Source organism: Haemaphysalis longicornis, unplaced genomic scaffold (genome assembly GCF_048455015.1).
Source record: "Haemaphysalis longicornis isolate Haplotype H1 unplaced genomic scaffold, Haemaphysalis longicornis Haplotype H1 scaffold_1, whole genome shotgun sequence".
Taxonomy (NCBI): Eukaryota; Metazoa; Arthropoda; class Arachnida; order Ixodida; family Ixodidae; genus Haemaphysalis; species Haemaphysalis longicornis.
Genome location: NW_027526203.1, coordinates 241,136,660 through 241,154,561, shown reverse-complemented (window position 1 = coordinate 241,154,561; position 17,902 = coordinate 241,136,660). Strand labels below are relative to the sequence as shown.

General features: G+C 48.9%; 1 protein-coding gene and 1 pseudogene across 1 annotated transcript in view; both read left to right on the top strand.

Annotated features, from left to right (window-relative positions):
- LOC144143257 (arylsulfatase I-like) overlaps positions 1-16,526 on the top strand; it is a 66,091-nt gene extending 49,565 nt beyond the window's left edge. The window contains exon 5 of the mRNA XM_077675042.1: positions 16,171-16,526. Coding sequence (XP_077531168.1) covers positions 16,171-16,431 — 261 coding nt within the window. The 3' untranslated portion in view covers positions 16,432-16,526. The remainder of the gene's footprint in view (positions 1-16,170) is intronic.
- LOC144174632 (uncharacterized) lies at positions 1,425-12,968 on the top strand (annotated as a pseudogene).
- Positions 16,527-17,902: the final 1,376 nt, after the last annotated feature.

Below are 17,902 nucleotides of genomic sequence, written 5' to 3'. Positions count from 1 at the left end.
AATATCCTAGACCAGTGTTCGCAAATTAATTTTAGCAAGGCCACCCAGCCGACGCAATACCCTTCATAAGGTTTTCTGCATTCTCGGGGGCTAGGTAATGTTTGTTACGTTTTGGATATTGAGTTTGTGCATGTAATTTATGTAATTTGAGGTTGTGTAATTTAAAGAAAAATACAAAAAAGGCGTCGGACCATCGTAAACACCGGTTAATTGTCTTAGCTAAAAAAGAGGGAATATAAATTAACAACCTGTCATAAATAAAAAAAACGTGTGCTAAAGAATTCAATGGGATGCAAAACAGGTGTCCCCAGGAATAGGTATTAAACAAAAATATATAAATGTAGAATTTCTTTAAAAAAATAAAAAATAAATTCACTGCCCAGATTGTTGCCCATAACCCACATTAAGCGGAAATAAAAATATAACGGCTGTCGCAAACAGGTAAGCACCCGATAATTTGGTCGCTGAAAAGTTTGCGCACCGAAATGTCCGTACACCGAAATGTCCATGCACGGAAACGCCCATACACCGATATGTCCGTACACCGAAATTTCCGCACCGAAACATCCCGCATCGAAATGTCCCAGAGCCGCCTGGAGTTTGTCATGTGCTCCCTGAAAAAATTCGCCTAGGAGATTTTCTTTTGATTATTTTTATCACCAGATAATCTGCTGCCGGCGGTGTTAATATTCGTATAATATACGTAGTTCGATGTGAGTTTTAAATTTCTCAATTAATATCGCCCCAGGATTATCCTAATTGTAACGTTAATGTAACGACACGTTCCAATTTTCGAAGTGGAACTGGAACGCGTTCCTTTCGCTATAAAGGAACTTGTAACGGGAACTCGTTTCAAAATTGGGAAGGAACGAGGAACGAGCTTTCGTTCCTATTTTAGAGGAACGAGAACAACACTGCTTCTTTTCGCCATCTTCCTCACATGCTGGTCCTTGACGAAATGCACTCTCTCACTGTTTTTAAAAACACGTCAGAACCTCCGCACCGATTCCACCGAACGCACGTGCCCCCACCACCTTCCAAGTTCTACGTTTCGTCAGGCCTGATCGAGGGCTACGGCGACAGCGCGGGCGCAGCTGACCGGCTGCGAGATCGTGCACCAGCGCCCCTAGCCACCCTAGCGGTGGTCGACGGCGCGCGGCACGCCGAAAGCAGCGCCGTCTCCGCCCGCTCGGGCCACTCCCCTATTCTAGTTCACTCTACTCACAGCAACGGTGGCTGCCATGATGGAATGCGTTGGTTACTAGGTGAATACCCACTACTGCCGCCAACTCTAGTAGGCAAAAAGACAGCGGGCAACGCTGTGAGGGTGGCATCATGTCTGCGCCCGGGTGTAGCCCGGGTGTAGCACGGTTTCAATGCACGGGCTGGCCGGGCAGCTTTTCCTCTAGTAATGACTCGTCTGCATGCATGTGGTGCTCATGGACTTTGCCCTCGGGGGAGTGGGATTTTCTGAGCTGCTCAGCATCTACTTCCCGGACATCAGCGACGTGAAGTACCCCGTGAAGTGCTGTGTGCCAAACTCACAGGCAGCCACCAGGAGGCGGCCAAACAGCTTGAGCTTGAATGGATTTGGCCTCAGCACCATCCAAGCAGTGACCGTTTTGTGACGGGTGCGGCTTTCGAGATGATATAAATATTTTCGAGGATGACATCAACGATGCCAAATACTGCGGGCGCTACAACGGCCTGAGCGCCACGTAAGTGAAGAACGCCAACTCCTTCCACGACGGGTTCACGTCCAACAACGGGACTCCCTGCCCTCCCTCCCCATCACCGCGTAATCGACATGCACCTTAATTATGAAACCCAACGCCTTGACAGCAGCTGCTGCTTGTGCTCCCGCTACTCCCACCGGCTCATACTCTCTGCCGCAAAACTCACACCTAATCTGTGTGTCTGAGTTATTTCATTTTTCTACTTCCCACTTTTTTTGAGTAATTCGAAGTCCTTTCATGTTTATCCTCTCAGGAACTTGTTTAACAAACAACATTTTTGAAACAAATGTAAAGGCAAAATATACCATGTCTTGATATTGCTCAGAAAGTTTGTCCGAAGCGGTGCAAAGATATGCTTTGTTCCTTGTGGATTTTTGAAAGTGAAGCTTTAGTCCTCACTGATGCTGCTGTACGCAAACACGCCCTGCAGGAAAGCCAACTTTCTCTGACGATAATGATGAATGATTGTGGGTGAAGCAAAAGAAAAAAACGCTTCCCGTGGCCGGACTCGAATCTGAGTCCCTCGCGTTATGAAGCCGGCGTCTATCCTATTGCTCCATTTTGACTTTTTTTTTCTTTATTGCCTGCTTGGCGACAACACAACACGCACTGTTCAGTACACAAATTACTAGCTCCAGCCACCAATCGGCTGAAGGGAGTGGCTTAAAACATCTTAAATTGCGCTAGGAGATGTCCTAGCGCAATTTAAGATGTTTTAAGCCACTCCCTTCAGCCGATTGGTGGCTGGAGCTATGGTCGAAGTGAACGCCACGCAGCAGGTACCGATTCGCGGCGTACACCTCTAACTCTAACGTTAGGCCTACGGAGTGCACACCCGAGAGTTGCTGTGGGCATTCTAAAAGAGTGGTGGGTACCTCTAGAGTAGCACATACTCGCCGTGTAAGATTGACCAACCAAAGAATTCATCGCGAGAAAGCTTCGCGTTCAACCATCGTTGTCGTTAGACAGAGGGGTGCATGATTTTTTTTTTTTTTGCATTCCCTTCAGCTCACTCCAGGCAAATCAGGAGATAATTTACAAAAACTTGTAGGGGGGCTAGTGGGTTCATGATTCTTAAATATGTTTAGCGCAAAGACCAAATACGATGCCGAAGGACTCATGATTTCGTGGGGGTGTTTCCAGTGCGATTATGTGAACTATTTATTGTGTGAATGTTCACCTCCAGAACTACGCGACGGTGTGTGGTGTTCCCCGAGTGTATTTGACGGTGCTGTGAACTGGATCCGTCAGTACGATTGTCCGCGATTGCTTTTTTGTCACCTCCGTGTGCCGTTTTTAATAAAACAAACTTTTGGGAGGGCATGTGAGGCGGAAAGCTCGTTGTTACGATGACGACGATGACGACGATGACGAGGACACCGTGGCCGAAACATGCCCGCACAGTGCTCGTGGCGCGAATGCGGACTGCGAGGATTGCCCTCGGTGTGGTTGCTCCGAGGAAGAAGAAGCGGCAAGCCACACGAGGGAATGACGTGGACCAATGGGAGGTGGCCACAAGCAAGGAGCTGGAGAGACCAGGCTGGAACGAGAACACCGGGAGGAGTGCACGGAGCAGGTTCGAGGAGTGCGACGTCCAGGTGGAAGACTCAAAGCTCATCGAGTTTTCGGGACCCGAGCTCGAGAGGGGTCTACCTGGCGCCTTGGCATCCCGAACCGAGGCTCAACTCCTGAGTCGTGGAGGCGCGCAACGTTAGCGGGCTCCGCTTTTGGACGACCCGCTGGCTGCTGCCCGTCGTCGACCGTCAGTGGCCGGTGCCTCCTGCCCGCTGCTATAGGGCACCCGATTGTATGCGAGTGCCGAACAGACCGTTGTATACGAGGACAACGGTGCGTCTTCCTCGTCGACGTTCCGGCACGCGTGACGACGTCATCGTAGCCCCGCGACGTCTCGCCTCGCATCGGCAGCAGAACCCACGACACCCTGCGGACAGCGCCTAATCACGGCGAGCCTTTGGTGGGGAATTTCTTTGTGTTTTCTGTAGATTTGGTATTCCTAAGGGTTATGTACGTCTCGGTTAACTTTGAGTTGTAATTGCCTGCTGTGTGTCTGTGTTAGTTCAAGTTTATATTTTTTATGTCCTTTGCAAGCGCCCTCGTCTAGTTATTCGCACTGTGGCAAGTCCCAGTCGCCACTGAATTCCTGAAAAGAATGTGCGGAGATTCTCCCTCACAATATACAGGGTGATCAAAGTTAAGTCGACATTTTTTTTTTAAATTAGGCTCTTAGATGTACAATACGCGGCAAATGAAACGCGAACACGAAAATATGAATCATCACACGCAACATTCAAAAATACTGTTCGTTGAAGTCTAACAATGGCGCGCTATTTGCGTATTGGAAAATCCACATTTCCGGCCTTAGTTTTTGTAACCAAGCCACGCGTCATTGACTTGTATGGAAAGAAATCGGGCGATTTGCGTGTTTTGATTCACATTTTGGTGTTCCCGTTTCGTTTGCCGCGTATTGTACGTGAAGACTACCTCTGCAGTGAGGTTATGCGCGGAGGGCGACACAGAATGAGGTGGTAATTATTGATGTCGCTGGCTTAGTTAACTAAAATTGAATAATTAACTTTTTAGTGCTTGAAGTAAGCAGGCGTGTTTGTATTGAAACGTTGGGCGCAAGCTTGTTTCTACGCAGTTTCATTTGGCAGAATTCTTCAAGCGCCTCCCTACTCCAAGATATCGAACTGCGAAGTTTAATTGCCGTTCGCATGATTACGCATGCAAGACAGTGAGGTCCGGCGCAAAGCTCCTCCCTTTTGTGACGTGCCTGCTGTGTATACGGGGTTTAGTTTGACAACGAGGTGGAGGCATAGGCAAAAGTGATAACTGGCACCCTTTCAGTCTTGGGGCCCTGTTCTCGACTCCACAAATTCACAGTGAACTGGGAATTTGCCGGAAGTCTTTTCTGATTGGCTATCAAATTTGGTCACGTGCTTCCGGTTGACAAAGCGGTTGTGTGTGCCTTTCGTCATTTTGACGTTTCATGACGTGTACGGGCACCAGTTCTAAAGTTTGCCTTATTAATCTTCACTGAAAGCGCATGATTCTTGACGGGCAATGAAAAACTAGACTAAATGTAGCGGACATGACAATGTACGCCTGTCTTTGCAATTCAAGAAAAATACGGCTTGTATGTAATTCGCTGAGAAGGCGTGATGTAATTTAAGCAGTTGGCGCGAACGACACGTCCCACATTGGCAACTTCAGCCTGCGTAAAAGTGATGTAATGTTACGTAACCGCTTGAAAATGGCGGCTGCTGTCGCCGTGAAATAGGGCAAAAAATTTCACCGACCTTCGGCTCCGTGAAAACCCCGTGAATTCTCAGCAGGCGCAGTTTCACATGGCACACGATTTAGAGCATATTTTCGAAAGAAATAATAATTTTAAGACTGCTTCCAAGTCAGCGATCACGGAGCATACAGATAACGTGCCGTAGTTTGCTTTTATATATGGCAATGAAATAAAAATTGTTTGTTTGGCGTAACAGCAACATAAGAGGGCAGTACAAACCTCCCCATGACAAAGAGAATCTAGTGCATGGCATTTGTCCACACTCCTCCTAACATGGAGGAAAGAAAAGCTTAGGAGAGGCCCTGACGTCACTTCTACAGACAGCCGCCGGAACCGCCATATTGGTCAGCCGCCCTTTTTTGCTTGTATTTTGCGCGCAAGCGCTGCCTCCTCCGCCGTCGCTCGCTCCACTGTCGTCTGCTTCGTCTTTTCCCGCCGACCGTTCGCTACCGGCTTGGCCGCGCAGTGACGTCGTGCCTCGGTGGGCCGGCCTTCGGCGCCGTTGCTAGGACGCACTTTTTCGGCGGCCTACGATGGCTGCGAAAAAATAGCAGGGGCTTAGCTAGGCTATGCCAGTATATACGTAGCGTGAGCTAAGATTCAGCTGGTTATTCTTAGGTTTCCTGGTTGTCTAGGATTAACTGATTATCATGCTTACTGCTGCTAAAACGATTTCCAATGCAATGCAATGCAATGCAATCCAATCCAGTCCGGTCCAGTCCGGTCCAGCCACTGCTTCTCTCGCATGCGCAGCAAGGCTCTCCAGGAGCCACGCGGAACGGCTATCAAGCTGCTCCGGCGCAGCGTCAGACTTGGCTACTGCGCAACGGAGGCGCACAGCTGGGCACCCGCCGGCGCCAGTGCGTCTGCCGCGTCTATAATGTCACTCCTCTGGTATGCGGAGACCGGCGAACGTGCAGACCCAATTCTCTACACACCCGTACTCCAGTTAGATTGGATTTCCAATCCAATACAATCCAATTTTATCCAATCCAATCCAATGCTCCTTGCACTTGCGCAGCACGGCCCTTCACCTCGGCCAGTGTAGCTTACGCTGCAAAATTACGACACTTCTTCCCCACTCCTCCCAATGAGCCGGTGGCCTTTATACACAGGGTCATCAAAGTAAAGCCGACAGATTTTTTTTTTAATTCGGCGCTTAGATGTAACGTGAAGACTACCTCTACAAGGAGGTTATGCACCCAGTTGGACGCAGAATGAGGTGGTAATTATTGATGTCGCTGGCTTAGTTAACTAAAATTCAATAATTAACTTTTTAGTGACTGCAGTGAGCAGGCATGTTTGTGTTGGAAAGTTAGACGCAATCGTGTTAAGCCGCAGTTTCATTTGGCAGAATTCTAGCGCATCCGTGCTACGAGATTTATGACATTTAGTGGTGCCTCCAATCTTATTTTACGGTACCTCTTGATTGCTAACGTGAAATTAAATTTCTGATAAATCTGTTTTCCCACATTACGCCACCGTTGACGTTGGTTAGACTGAAACTTGAAGGATTTTCAATACTTATTTTCGTTTTTGGTGAATGCAACGTCCTGCGGGGCCGCTATATGTTATCAAAGGCTGTTACTTTCAAATAAAACAACGTCACGGTTTACTTTGCGTTCATGGTTCCTGTGAACTCCCATGCAGAGCGTGTAAGTAAATGCAGCAGGGGAACCGCGCCGACCGCGAACTTAGGCGAGTTCGGTATGGAGCTTCCTTTCACGCCTAGGTAAAGCAAATTCTACCTGCGTTTTTATACAGGTAACAATCTACAAGAAATGGTACGAAACTTCTGACAGTTGCCTACCTGTGCGGAAACATCCTTTCCAGCCGCTATTTTGTGCGACGAGCCTCTACAGGGTTGGCTTCAGCTCTATATAAAAGTAAATTGGTGGGACGGCACTTTGCCAAGTGTGATGTAAGCGGTTTTATAACACTGTATGAAAGCACCATGTACCCCTCTTCATCCCCAGGAATTTTAAAATGTATTTTAAAAGTAGGCGCTTTTAGAGTGTGGGTCGCTGTTTCGCGGTACAGCAGTCTGGTCTGCCCCGGCATATTTTTTTTAAAGCGAAGCTTTACTGTATTCACTGATGCCGTTGTACGTCAATACGCACTGCAGCAAAGCCAACTTTCTCTGTCGGTGAAAGAATGGAAGCTAAAACGTCGTTGGAGATGTACAGGGCGGAGAATTTGGACATCATCAGAAAGGAAAATTTCTACGATAATTCCCAGGGCACTGCTTTGCTTTTTGAGGCTAGAGCAGGTTGCCTGCGAACTAAGAGTTTTGTGGGGAAGTATTCACAAAATGATGGGCTATGCGTGGTCTGCGGGGAAAAGAAACAACTATGCGGCACATAGTGTTAGAATGCGAGGGTATCCATCCAAATCTACACGAGGGAAATATTCCGCTTCCAAAAGCCTTAGGATAAAAGGGTATCACAGAGGAAGTTAACTTCAAGGCTGTCGAGGGGACGAAAAGAAGATTAGAATGCTGGTGGGCGAAAGGCAGAGAGGGGAATATTGCCCAGGACAGTTACCACCTGCAACAGGAAAAAAAAAGTATTTTGTGCATAATAAGCTTTTTGTGGCTGCCCTAACCAGAGCTATAGTATTAAACCAAGAATATAAAACATAGGTATATTGGACCTTTTTGGTAAGGTGACCCCGCTACAAAGGGGAAACCAATAGCAATCACCATCATCATCGATGATGGATGATCGTGAGTGAAGTGAAAGAAAAAACACGCTTCCCTTGGTCGGAATCAAATCAAACCTGGGCCCTGTTGCGACCGGGCGGGGGCACCCGATCCGAGCTCCGTGGCCTCCGACATACGAGTGGTAGCGTGTATGATGCGAACGGCCAGCCGCTGTTGCAGCCGTGAAGAAGTCCAGAAGCCGTAGGCTAACGTAACTGTTTACTTCATAGCGAGAGGTGAGCCGAAGCCAAAGAACAATGCCCCGACGGGCGAGGTTACAATACAGGACTCGTACAGAGCGACAACATCGATTCGCTGCTCTAACAGGAATGGTTTACAACGCTTGGGAGCTCTATTTATACCCGAAAGCGGTAACGGTCAAACGCCAACACGCTGGAACACGCACTACACTCTTTCCAGAGTTCGTAAGCTGTTCATAGCCTCGGGCACGTTGAGTCCGAGAGAGGGGAGAGAGGAGGACTCCGTTGCGATCACCGGGGCCTGCCTCTGTGTCCTTGAAGAGCGTGGAGACGAGCCGTTCAGGCAGCCGCCGAAGTTCAGCCGCCGCAGGCAGCCGCCGAATGCGCAGAGAGCGAAGCGTCTGACGAGGCTTTGTCGCAACTTGTTGCCGACATGATTGCGCCTGTTTTCGAAGGAGCACGAGTGGCTTCGCCGCACAGCCGAGGAGTGATGCGGGGAAGTACTGCGGCGCTGGCCCATTCGTAACAGCTTCTCCGCCGGGGGTCCGAGATCCCGATGGATAAGGGTCTGCAACCGTTGTCCGGAGGGATGCTGTCGAAGTGAAGTGTTCGGCAGACGCTCGACTCCAGGCCTTGGCTGTACGACACCGTGCTGGAGCTTCACCGGGCGGGTCACTGGACGAGTAGTGGCTCCCCAAGAACGTCTCTGGCTTGGTCAGGCAAGCAACAGAACAACACAGGAAGACACAACCGCATCGCCGGCAAGTGCGAAGACAAATCCCACCGCTGCCACCAGTTGTTGCGACCGGGCGGGGGCACCCGATCCGAGCTCCGTGGCCTCCGACATACGAGTGGTAGCGTGTATGATGCGAACGGCCAGCCGCTGTTGCAGCCGTGAAGAAGTCCAGAAGCCGTAGGCTAACGTAACTGTTTACTTCATAGCGAGAGGTGAGCCGAAGCCAAAGAACAATGCCCCGACGGGCGAGGTTACAATACAGGACTCGTACAGAGCGACAACATCGATTCGCTGCTCTAACAGGAATGGTTTACAACGCTTGGGAGCTCTATTTATACCCGAAAGCGGTAACGGTCAAACGCCAACACGCTGGAACACGCACTACACTCTTTCCAGAATTCGTAAGCTGTTCATAGCCTCGGGCACGTTGAGTCCGAGAGAGGGGAGAGAGGAGGACTCCGTTGCGATCACCGGGGCCTGCCTCTGTGTCCTTGAAGAGCGTGGAGACGAGCCGTTCAGGCAGCCGCCGAAGTTCAGCCGCCGCAGGCAGCCGCCGAATGCGCAGAGAGCGAAGCGTCTGACGAGGCTTTGTCGCAACTTGTTGCCGACATGATTGCGCCTGTTTTCGAAGGAGCACGAGTGGCTTCGCCGCACAGCCGAGGAGTGATGCGGGGAAGTACTGCGGCGCTGGCCCATTCGTAACAGCCCCCCGCGTTATGAAGCCGGAGTCTATCCGATTGCTCTGCGAACGCCAAGCAGCAGGTACCAATTCGTGGTGTACACCCAAGCCCGAACGTTACGCCAATGGAGTTCACACCCGAGAGTTGCTGTGGGTACTCTAGAAAAGTGGTGCGTATACCTCCAGAGTAGCACATACTCACAGTGTGGAATTGGCCAACCAAAGGAATCATCACGAGAAAGCTTCGCGTTCAACCATCGCCGTCGTTAGACGGAGGTGTGCAGGATTTGAAGCAGGATATGTCTCACCCCCCCCCCCCCCTCCCCTCCAGCAGTTTTCATTCCGGTGAAGTCAATTTACTCGGCGCCGCTACAGCGCTCCTCCTCGCCACCGCCAACACCGCTTTGTTATTCCCCTCGCCCCCACCCATGTCTCTTTCAAAACTTGCGCAATGGGCTGATAACGGCGGTATCGCTCTTATCAAGCGTTATTAGAGCAACCTGCCCGCTTTAAACGCCAACGTGAGCCGATAATTTTTCAGCATGAAAGGATTTCCGCGCGATATTTTGGCCCGTGTATTCTACGCCGAAGAACGCGCCCAACTCCCGTTGCCGGTTTATAAGTGCACTGGTTGGGGGTGCAGCAGGGGGGCTTGCATGTGCAGGTATAGTCTTCATGGCGCTACCGATGATATGCGCGTTGTGCCGGCGGGAAATTTAAACGTGTAAGTCTCGCGGCTCAATGCGACCTGTCAGCTGTCCTTAATGGTCAAGCGGTTTGGGTTTGGGTTGGTGTGTTACACAAACAGTGAGATGCCCACGACGCGGGACTAAAACAGAAAGACACATGTTTGTCCACTAGAATAAACCTCTAGTCCTTCCAGGTTTTAACACCCTATGGACAGACGCGTGTCCTTCGCTCGGAGGAAGCACAGTGGTAATCATAAGAGCGTCTGCCGGAGCAGAAGCGCGAATGAGTGCGAAAACAACCGAAAGCCGCTCCCGCCGCCGTTTCATGTTTGTCCACAGCTCCATGTTTGTCCACTAGAGTAAACCTCGAATCCATCAAAGTTTCATTGGGATAAGTGCTAGTTACTCCACCGCAGATCACAGACAAACGTGTTTTGTTTCGTGCATTTCGTGTACTGCGTCCGGCTTCGCAGGTCACCCCTCTTCACATAGTGGAAGGGCACTATTTTTTTTTATTACGCGGGCTTTTTTGTCAAACGGATAGTGGGTGGCTTCTCCCTCAGATCGTCCAGGGAACGCGTGAAAACGTTCCGTCAGATGGTTATGCACTATCGCCTAGACATAAATAAGTATCCTCCCCCTCATAAACCCCTCAACAATATGTAGCAAGCCACCTGGAGGCAGCTCTAAACTAATAAAATCTATGCCACCAGAAAATTGCCATTGATTTATTCAGGACCTTACCGAAACGAATGCTCTCTATGTAAAATTCCTAAGACGAGATTTAGTTCACCCTCCTCCTAGCGGTCTGCAATTACCTAAATCAGAGCAGTTGGAAGGTGCGATGCTCAGCATCGACCCGTCGATGCTAGTTTGGGCCCTGACACGAGCGCTGGAGATTGCTGCAAGGCGTGGTCTTGTCGCTACCCCCTCGAAACCAATAACCCACTATTCCTTGTCCCTTTCTTTCCGAAATTAAGGTTTGATTTATCAATCCATTAAGCGGGCCAATACACAAGACACCATTGCCCTGACAACGAGGAGGTTAAGAAAAACTGAATCTTAAAATTTCGTTTTTAATGCGGTATGCATAAATGTCAGATATTAAGCAAGGTAGCTTTTAAAAACTCATGCACCCCTCCGTCTAACGACGACAATGGTTGAACGCGAAACCATCTCGTGACGGATTCTTTGGTTGTCGCCTGAGTTTTCCAAACCACTTCGACCAACATTGTAATAAACAACTTGTCGTCAATCGCGTTCTCTCGAAGCCTGTTCATATCAGGTCGTCTGTTAGACCTGGCTGCCCATTATCGCCTCTATTGTTTCCACTGTACATAGAGCTTAGCTCTTTGCCTTAGCATACAACAGAGCCCAAGGATACGTGGTTTTTCGTTAGCGTCATGTGGAGCTCCACATGACGCTAACACAAGCGTAGTGTTCACGAAGTCCTTATATTGACTAAGGAGTTTTGTGACGTGTCTGGAGCGGCCATGAATATGCCAGTGGGGAGCCAAACCTTCCAAATTTGCGGGTATTAGTTGGGACAATACGGTACTTGAATACCTTGACGTGCCTTTGCACCAAATAAGGAACTCAGGGCCACACTGGTCTTCAGCACTCACGCATGTCAAGCGCACCTCGCAGGCATGAATGGGGCGAGAACTTTCTGTGCGCAACTGCAATGTCTTCTTGGTAGCAAAGCTTGTTTATGTGTTTCAAGTACTGCACTGTGCGCGGGCGAAAGTCCAGGCTCTACACAGAGTATTTGCTATCTTCGAGTGGGTCTCTGAATGGGAGCCAATGCGAAAGGATAATTTCTATCTTCCTTTAGGGTCTGGTGATGTTGGGTTAAGGTATTTGTTTGTGCACCAACTTGTGTCTAGACTTTTCTTCTACAAATTGGCGGATCATCTACTTTTACTTACTATACTTCAAGGGCGCATAAGTTACCATTTACCTTTTCTCCTTGTTTCTACGGGTAAGGTTAACAGGAAGCCGCCATGGGGTTTCCTAAAGGAAGTTGTGGATACTTTTTTTTCGCTTACTGTGCGGTTTTCTCTGAAGTACCTGTTCAGCGTTTCAAGGAAGGCTATAAAGAAGACTTTAATTCATAATCTGTTCACCGTGCCTCTTTATCGCCAGCCATACTTGCGCGACCATAAGAACAATGTTTTGATTGATTGATTGATTGATTGATTGATTGATTGATTGATTGATTGATTGATTGATTGATTGATTGATTGATTGATTGATTGATTGATTGATTGATTGATTGATTGATTGATTGATTGATTGATTGATTGGGGGGGTTTAACGCGCCGACGCAACGCAGGCGATGAGGCGCGCCGTAGTGGAGGGCTCCGGATTAATTTTGACCACCTGGGATTCTTTAACGTGCGCCGAAATCTCGTACACACGGGCGTTTTTGCTTTTCGCCTCCATCAGAAAAGTTGCCGCCGCGAAGAACAATGTTTTAAACCCTGTCAAGCGTATGTGCGTGCCGCCAAATGCCAAAACGTTTTTCTTTAAGCTTCATTCGCAAACGCTTCCAGTTAAAACATGGCTGCGCGAAAAAGGAATGTCGATTCCTTGGTCAGACAATATCCGCTTGTGCAATCAACCAGAGACTATTGAGCATTGTTTTGAGCTGTGCCGTGACGCCGTGTCTCTCTGGGACGTTTTGCAACGGACACTAAAAAAGGACATAGACATCACCCCCTACACCATTCGCTTCTTGCCATTTGAGGACGTTAATCGGGTGCCATATGACGTTTTCGTTCTGCTAGGATTGTTTAGCTTGTGGAAGTGCCGCATGACTGATCGGCGTGCGGAACCCCCTAGGCCTACCAAGTGCATTTTTCGGGAACAGGCGGCGTTGGTGCGGAGCGCTTATGCTGCACACTAAACTTTTTTACACCCTTTTTGGCCAAAAAGGGTGTAAAAACCTTGTCCCATGGCTAACAGTTTTATCGGTCACAGTTCGGCTAACAGTTTTATTCAGTTTTATCGGTCACAGCATTGTTTGATTATAACTTAGGTATTTATTTTTTCAAACTACTCAACAACCAATTATGTTTTGAACTTCTTGACGTAGGTACTTTAGTAAACCATAACACTACTAGATTTGCCTTGAATAATAACTTGTTGTTACCTAAGGTAAAAACTAATTATGGCCAGCAAACATTCCATTTTGCCGCAATTAATCTATGGAACCGCCTACCACTTAATATTAAATCATCACATTCTATCACAGCCTTTAAAAAATCTCTAAAAAATCTTCTTCTAGCCTGATATGTTTCCTAATTTCTTTGTTTTGCTGGTTTGACTTTCGTCATTTGTTTGCACAGTAGTTTTTTGTGTACTTTTGTAAACCGTTAGTATTTAATTATGTATAATGATAATTTGTTTTTTGAATGCCGTGTTGATGTACATAGCTTAATATTTTTGTAACTTCCATATGAAAACCATGCACTACATGTTCTTGCTAATTTGTTTTCTTCACAAATGTTTTATTGCACTTGTTTTCGCTTCCACTGCTGCTTCTGTAACGTTTTTTGCGTACTTCATCATCGAGGGTCCCAGTGCAGTCGCTGACTTCGGGACCCTTGTCTGTAAATTTTCTTTGTAACCGTTTACTTTTTATGAATAAACTTCAACTTCAACTAACACCTTTAAAAGGTGTTTTCGCAAAAAAAGGGTGTACGGAAGAAAAAAGGGTGTAAGAACAAAAAAAGGGTGGTGAGCTCAAAAAAGGGTGTTGAGCATCCTCACACCGTTTTTTAAAGGTGATGGCATGCGCAGTACCATGGTGTTGTGCATGTCATCACCATAGCCTTGGAGGCTTGCGACCTATCCCCATGGTGTCCTAATGCAATTCATGGCGACAGGTGTATGTCTGGAGGCTCTGTAAGTAAATGAAATGCAACAATTTATGACTAATGGCACAATTTTAAGTTATATATACAGTGATCCCTCGTGGCATCAAACTCGGATGTCTTGAAATATCGGTTAACTTGACATGACACACACAAAAAACGTAGTAGTCTGAACCAAAAAAGAAGAAATAATAGAACTTCACAATTTCATGCACGTGACGATCACAACATTGGTACACTAGAGGGACCACTGAAAACCGTTATCAGTGTGCTCACTACACATTAGCATTCAAGTGATACAACTAGACAGAACTGGACCCCCACTACAATTGCAATCATGTTTTCTGGTGGTAGCTTCCAAAAACAATATCCCATGTGATGTGCACCCGTAGAGAACTTGTATTGGTATTTGTCGTCACAACTTTTTTAAAAGGCAGACAACCACATTTATAAGTTCTATTGACCATAAATTGCACAATTTCTTTTGTGTCAAAAATTTTGAGACTCAAGACGAATGAAACCACGTTTTCCGAACAAACTTTTACAATCGACAGTAAATGTTGCAACACAAAAAAAGAAACAAGAATGTTTGCAAAATTCTGTGCATGAATTTTGAGACTAAAACTAATTCACAACCATAAACTATGATTGAGGTGTCTATTAATAAACATTTTGGCAAGTTCCCTTAAAACTTTACAACCAAGCACATACCAAATATCAAGATACAAGCAATTGTGAACTTCCTTCCCTCCGAATGCAATGAGGTGGACACAGCAGTCTGAACTATAAAGAACATTTATCTTTGACCCATCCTATAGCCGGTATTCATTGAAAAGTTTAGCTGTCAATTTCTTCGTTTGGCAACACTGAAATAGCCACGAACATGGCTGATCGCGCGGCTCGTGCCACTGCGGCCGCACGCCGAAGAAAAATATAACACCGACGTGCGTCGCCTGCTCCGTTTCAACCGATTCTCAACAGTGGTGTCATCAAAGTTGTTATTAAAAGCACTCGCGTTGGAGTCAAGGCGTTACTTTGCGTTCGGCGGGCTAGAGCTTGGAATGTCCAAACCATATCATGCGCTTAGCACGGACAAGTACCGCCAGAATCCAAGCACACCCTTCAGGGTGCTTGGATTCTTTCGCCGCAGGAGTACCCTTTTCTGCCCAAAATAACATAGGTAGGAGCTTTTCCTGCAAAAGCACCCACCTAAGGGGTACAAAAAGGGTGCATCATCCTCGGTTCAGAAATGGCGCTGCAGGTGTGCAGCCACATATGGCACAGTATGACACACAATTACGGTATGAAACATTCGTGCTTTCCAAGCTCCGTTCTATGAGACATTCCATTAAAGCTCAATGTCAGCTGTTTGCTTGAACTTTTTGACCCACCGATTTTTGAAACATCCATTTATAAAGTCTAATATTACAGCCACATCGCAGTACAGAAGTTGTATCATTAGAGGATGTTGATTATTCGAAACGGTGTTAAAAATTCAATTTTATATTCATTTTGCTAAACTGCAGCGCACAACCTTCGAGCTTCACTGCACAGCATAAACGTGTTATGCAGTGAAAGCAAGTAGGCGTGCAACAGATCAACTGCACAAAAGTTCTTCGTACCTTAAAACCCTTGGCTTCTCAGCATTGCATCAAACTTCCAATCACGGTAGCTACTCGCATTGAAGCACAAATTTATTGATTGTAGGGTTGACCGCGCCGACGCAACGCAGGCGATGAGGCGCGCCGTAGTTAGTGGAGGGCTCCGGATTAATTTTGACCACCTGGGGATCAGAAGCACAAATATACCTGCGTGATAAACGTTAAGGTAAACACTAAGTCACTATGTTCAGTTTCGCTGGTTAACCATCTCCACAGGGGGCAAGAACTAAATATTTTCGGTTTTGATAATGACCGCCAAGCCGAATGAAACCGTATTTCTTTACTTGCGCTAGAAGCTATCCCCACAAATTATTTGAATAGGAGACTTGGCCGTCATCCATCATAGCAACCATGTGTTCTTCAATAACACTGCGTTCTGCAGGTGAACGTACGGCTTTTCTCGCTATTTAGGAATAAACGTGTTTAGAGGGACAATCGCACTGTCGCGTTGTAGCATGTATAGATGAGCAAGAAGAAAGAAGAAGAGCGCCGTCGCCATAGTGGCAACTTCGGCTGTGTGTTTAAATCAACCCAGTGTTCTTCCTAATAGCTGCCCGTTACATTTACGCAGCCCCGCCTGTATGAGGATGCCTGCTGCGAGCAACACTGGCATAAGCCCCAATGCCAACCATGGGGTCCGCTGCGCTGGATACAGCAACGTACTCCTGGTGTGCAACGAAGCCCGCGGCGTTCTCGATGTCCGGGCCGCCAACCTGGAGAACGAGTTCCGCGCCACCATCCGTGCCCTGCAGCAGCACGAGTTCGTCCCCATGGATACGGAGTTTCCGGGAGATGTGGACCGCCCCACCGGCGTGTTCCGCAGACCGGGTGACTGCCAGTTCCAGCGGCTGCGCGGCAACGTGGACCTGCTGAAGTTCATCCTGCTGGGCCTCGCCTCCCTGACCCCAACTCCAACCATGGGGTCCTCTGCGCTGGATACAGCAACGTGCTCCTGGTGTGCAACGAAGCCCGCGGCGTTCTCGATGTCCGGGCCGCCAACCTGGAGAACGAGTTCCGCACCACCATCCGTGCCGTGCAGCAGCACGAGTTCGTCCCCATGGATACGGAATTCCCGGGAGATGTGGACCGCCCCACCGGCGTGTTCCGCAGACCGGGCGACTGCCAGTTCCAGCGGCTGCGCGGCAACGTGAACCTGCTAAAGTTCATCCAGCTGGGCCTCGCGTTCGTGACCCCAACGCCACCCATGGGGTCCGCTGCGCTGGATACAGCAACGTGCTCCTGCTGTGGAGCGAAGCCCGCGGCGTTCTCGATGTCCGGGCCGCCAACCTGGAGAACGAGTTCCGCACCACCATCCATGCCGTGCAGAAGCACCATTTCGTCGCCATGTACACGGAGTTGCCAGGGGATGTGGACCGCCCCACCGGCGTGTTCCGCAGTGCAGCCGACCACCAGTACCAGCTGGTGTGCTGAAACGACGAATTCCCGAAGTTCATCCTGCTGGGCCTCGCTTTCCTGGCCCCAATGCCCGTCATAGGTTCCACTGCGCTGAAGTGCTGCTGGTGTGCAACGAGGCATGCGGCGTTCCCTATGTCCAGGCCGCCAACCCGGAGAACGAGTTCCGGACCATCATACGTGCCGTACAGCAGCACGACTTTGTCGCCATGGACACGGAGTTCCCGGGAGATGTGGACCGCCTCACCGGGGTGTTCCGCAGACCGGCCGACTGTCAGTTCCAGCTGCTGCGCGGCAACGTGAACCTGCTGAAGTTCATCCAGCTGGGCCTCCCCTCGCTGACCGAACGCCAACCATGGCGTCCACTGCGCTGGAAACAGCAACGGGCTGCTGGTGTGAAACGAGGCCTGCGGCGTTCTCCATGTCCAGGCCACCAACCTGGAGAACGAGTTCCGCACCACCATCCGTGCCGTGCAGCAGCACGAATTCGTCGCCATGGACACGGAGTTTCCAGCAGATGTCGACCGCCCCACCGGCGTGTTCCGCAGACCGGCCGACTACCAGTTCCAGCGGCTGCGTGGCAACATCCATGGACCTGCTGAAGTTCATCCAGCAGGGCCTCGCCTCCCTGACCCCAACGCCAACCATGGGGCCCGCTGCGTGGAAAGCAGCAACGTGCTGCTGGTGTGCAACGAGGCACACGGCGTTCTGTGTGTCCAGGCCGCCAACATGGAGAACAAGTTCCGCGCCACGATCCGTGCCGTGCAGCAGTACAAATTTGTCGCCATGGACACGGAGATTCCGGGGGATGTTCAACGTCCCACCGGCGTGATCCGCAGCCCTGCCGACTAACAGAACCAGCTTCTGTACTGCATTGTGGAGCTCCCGAA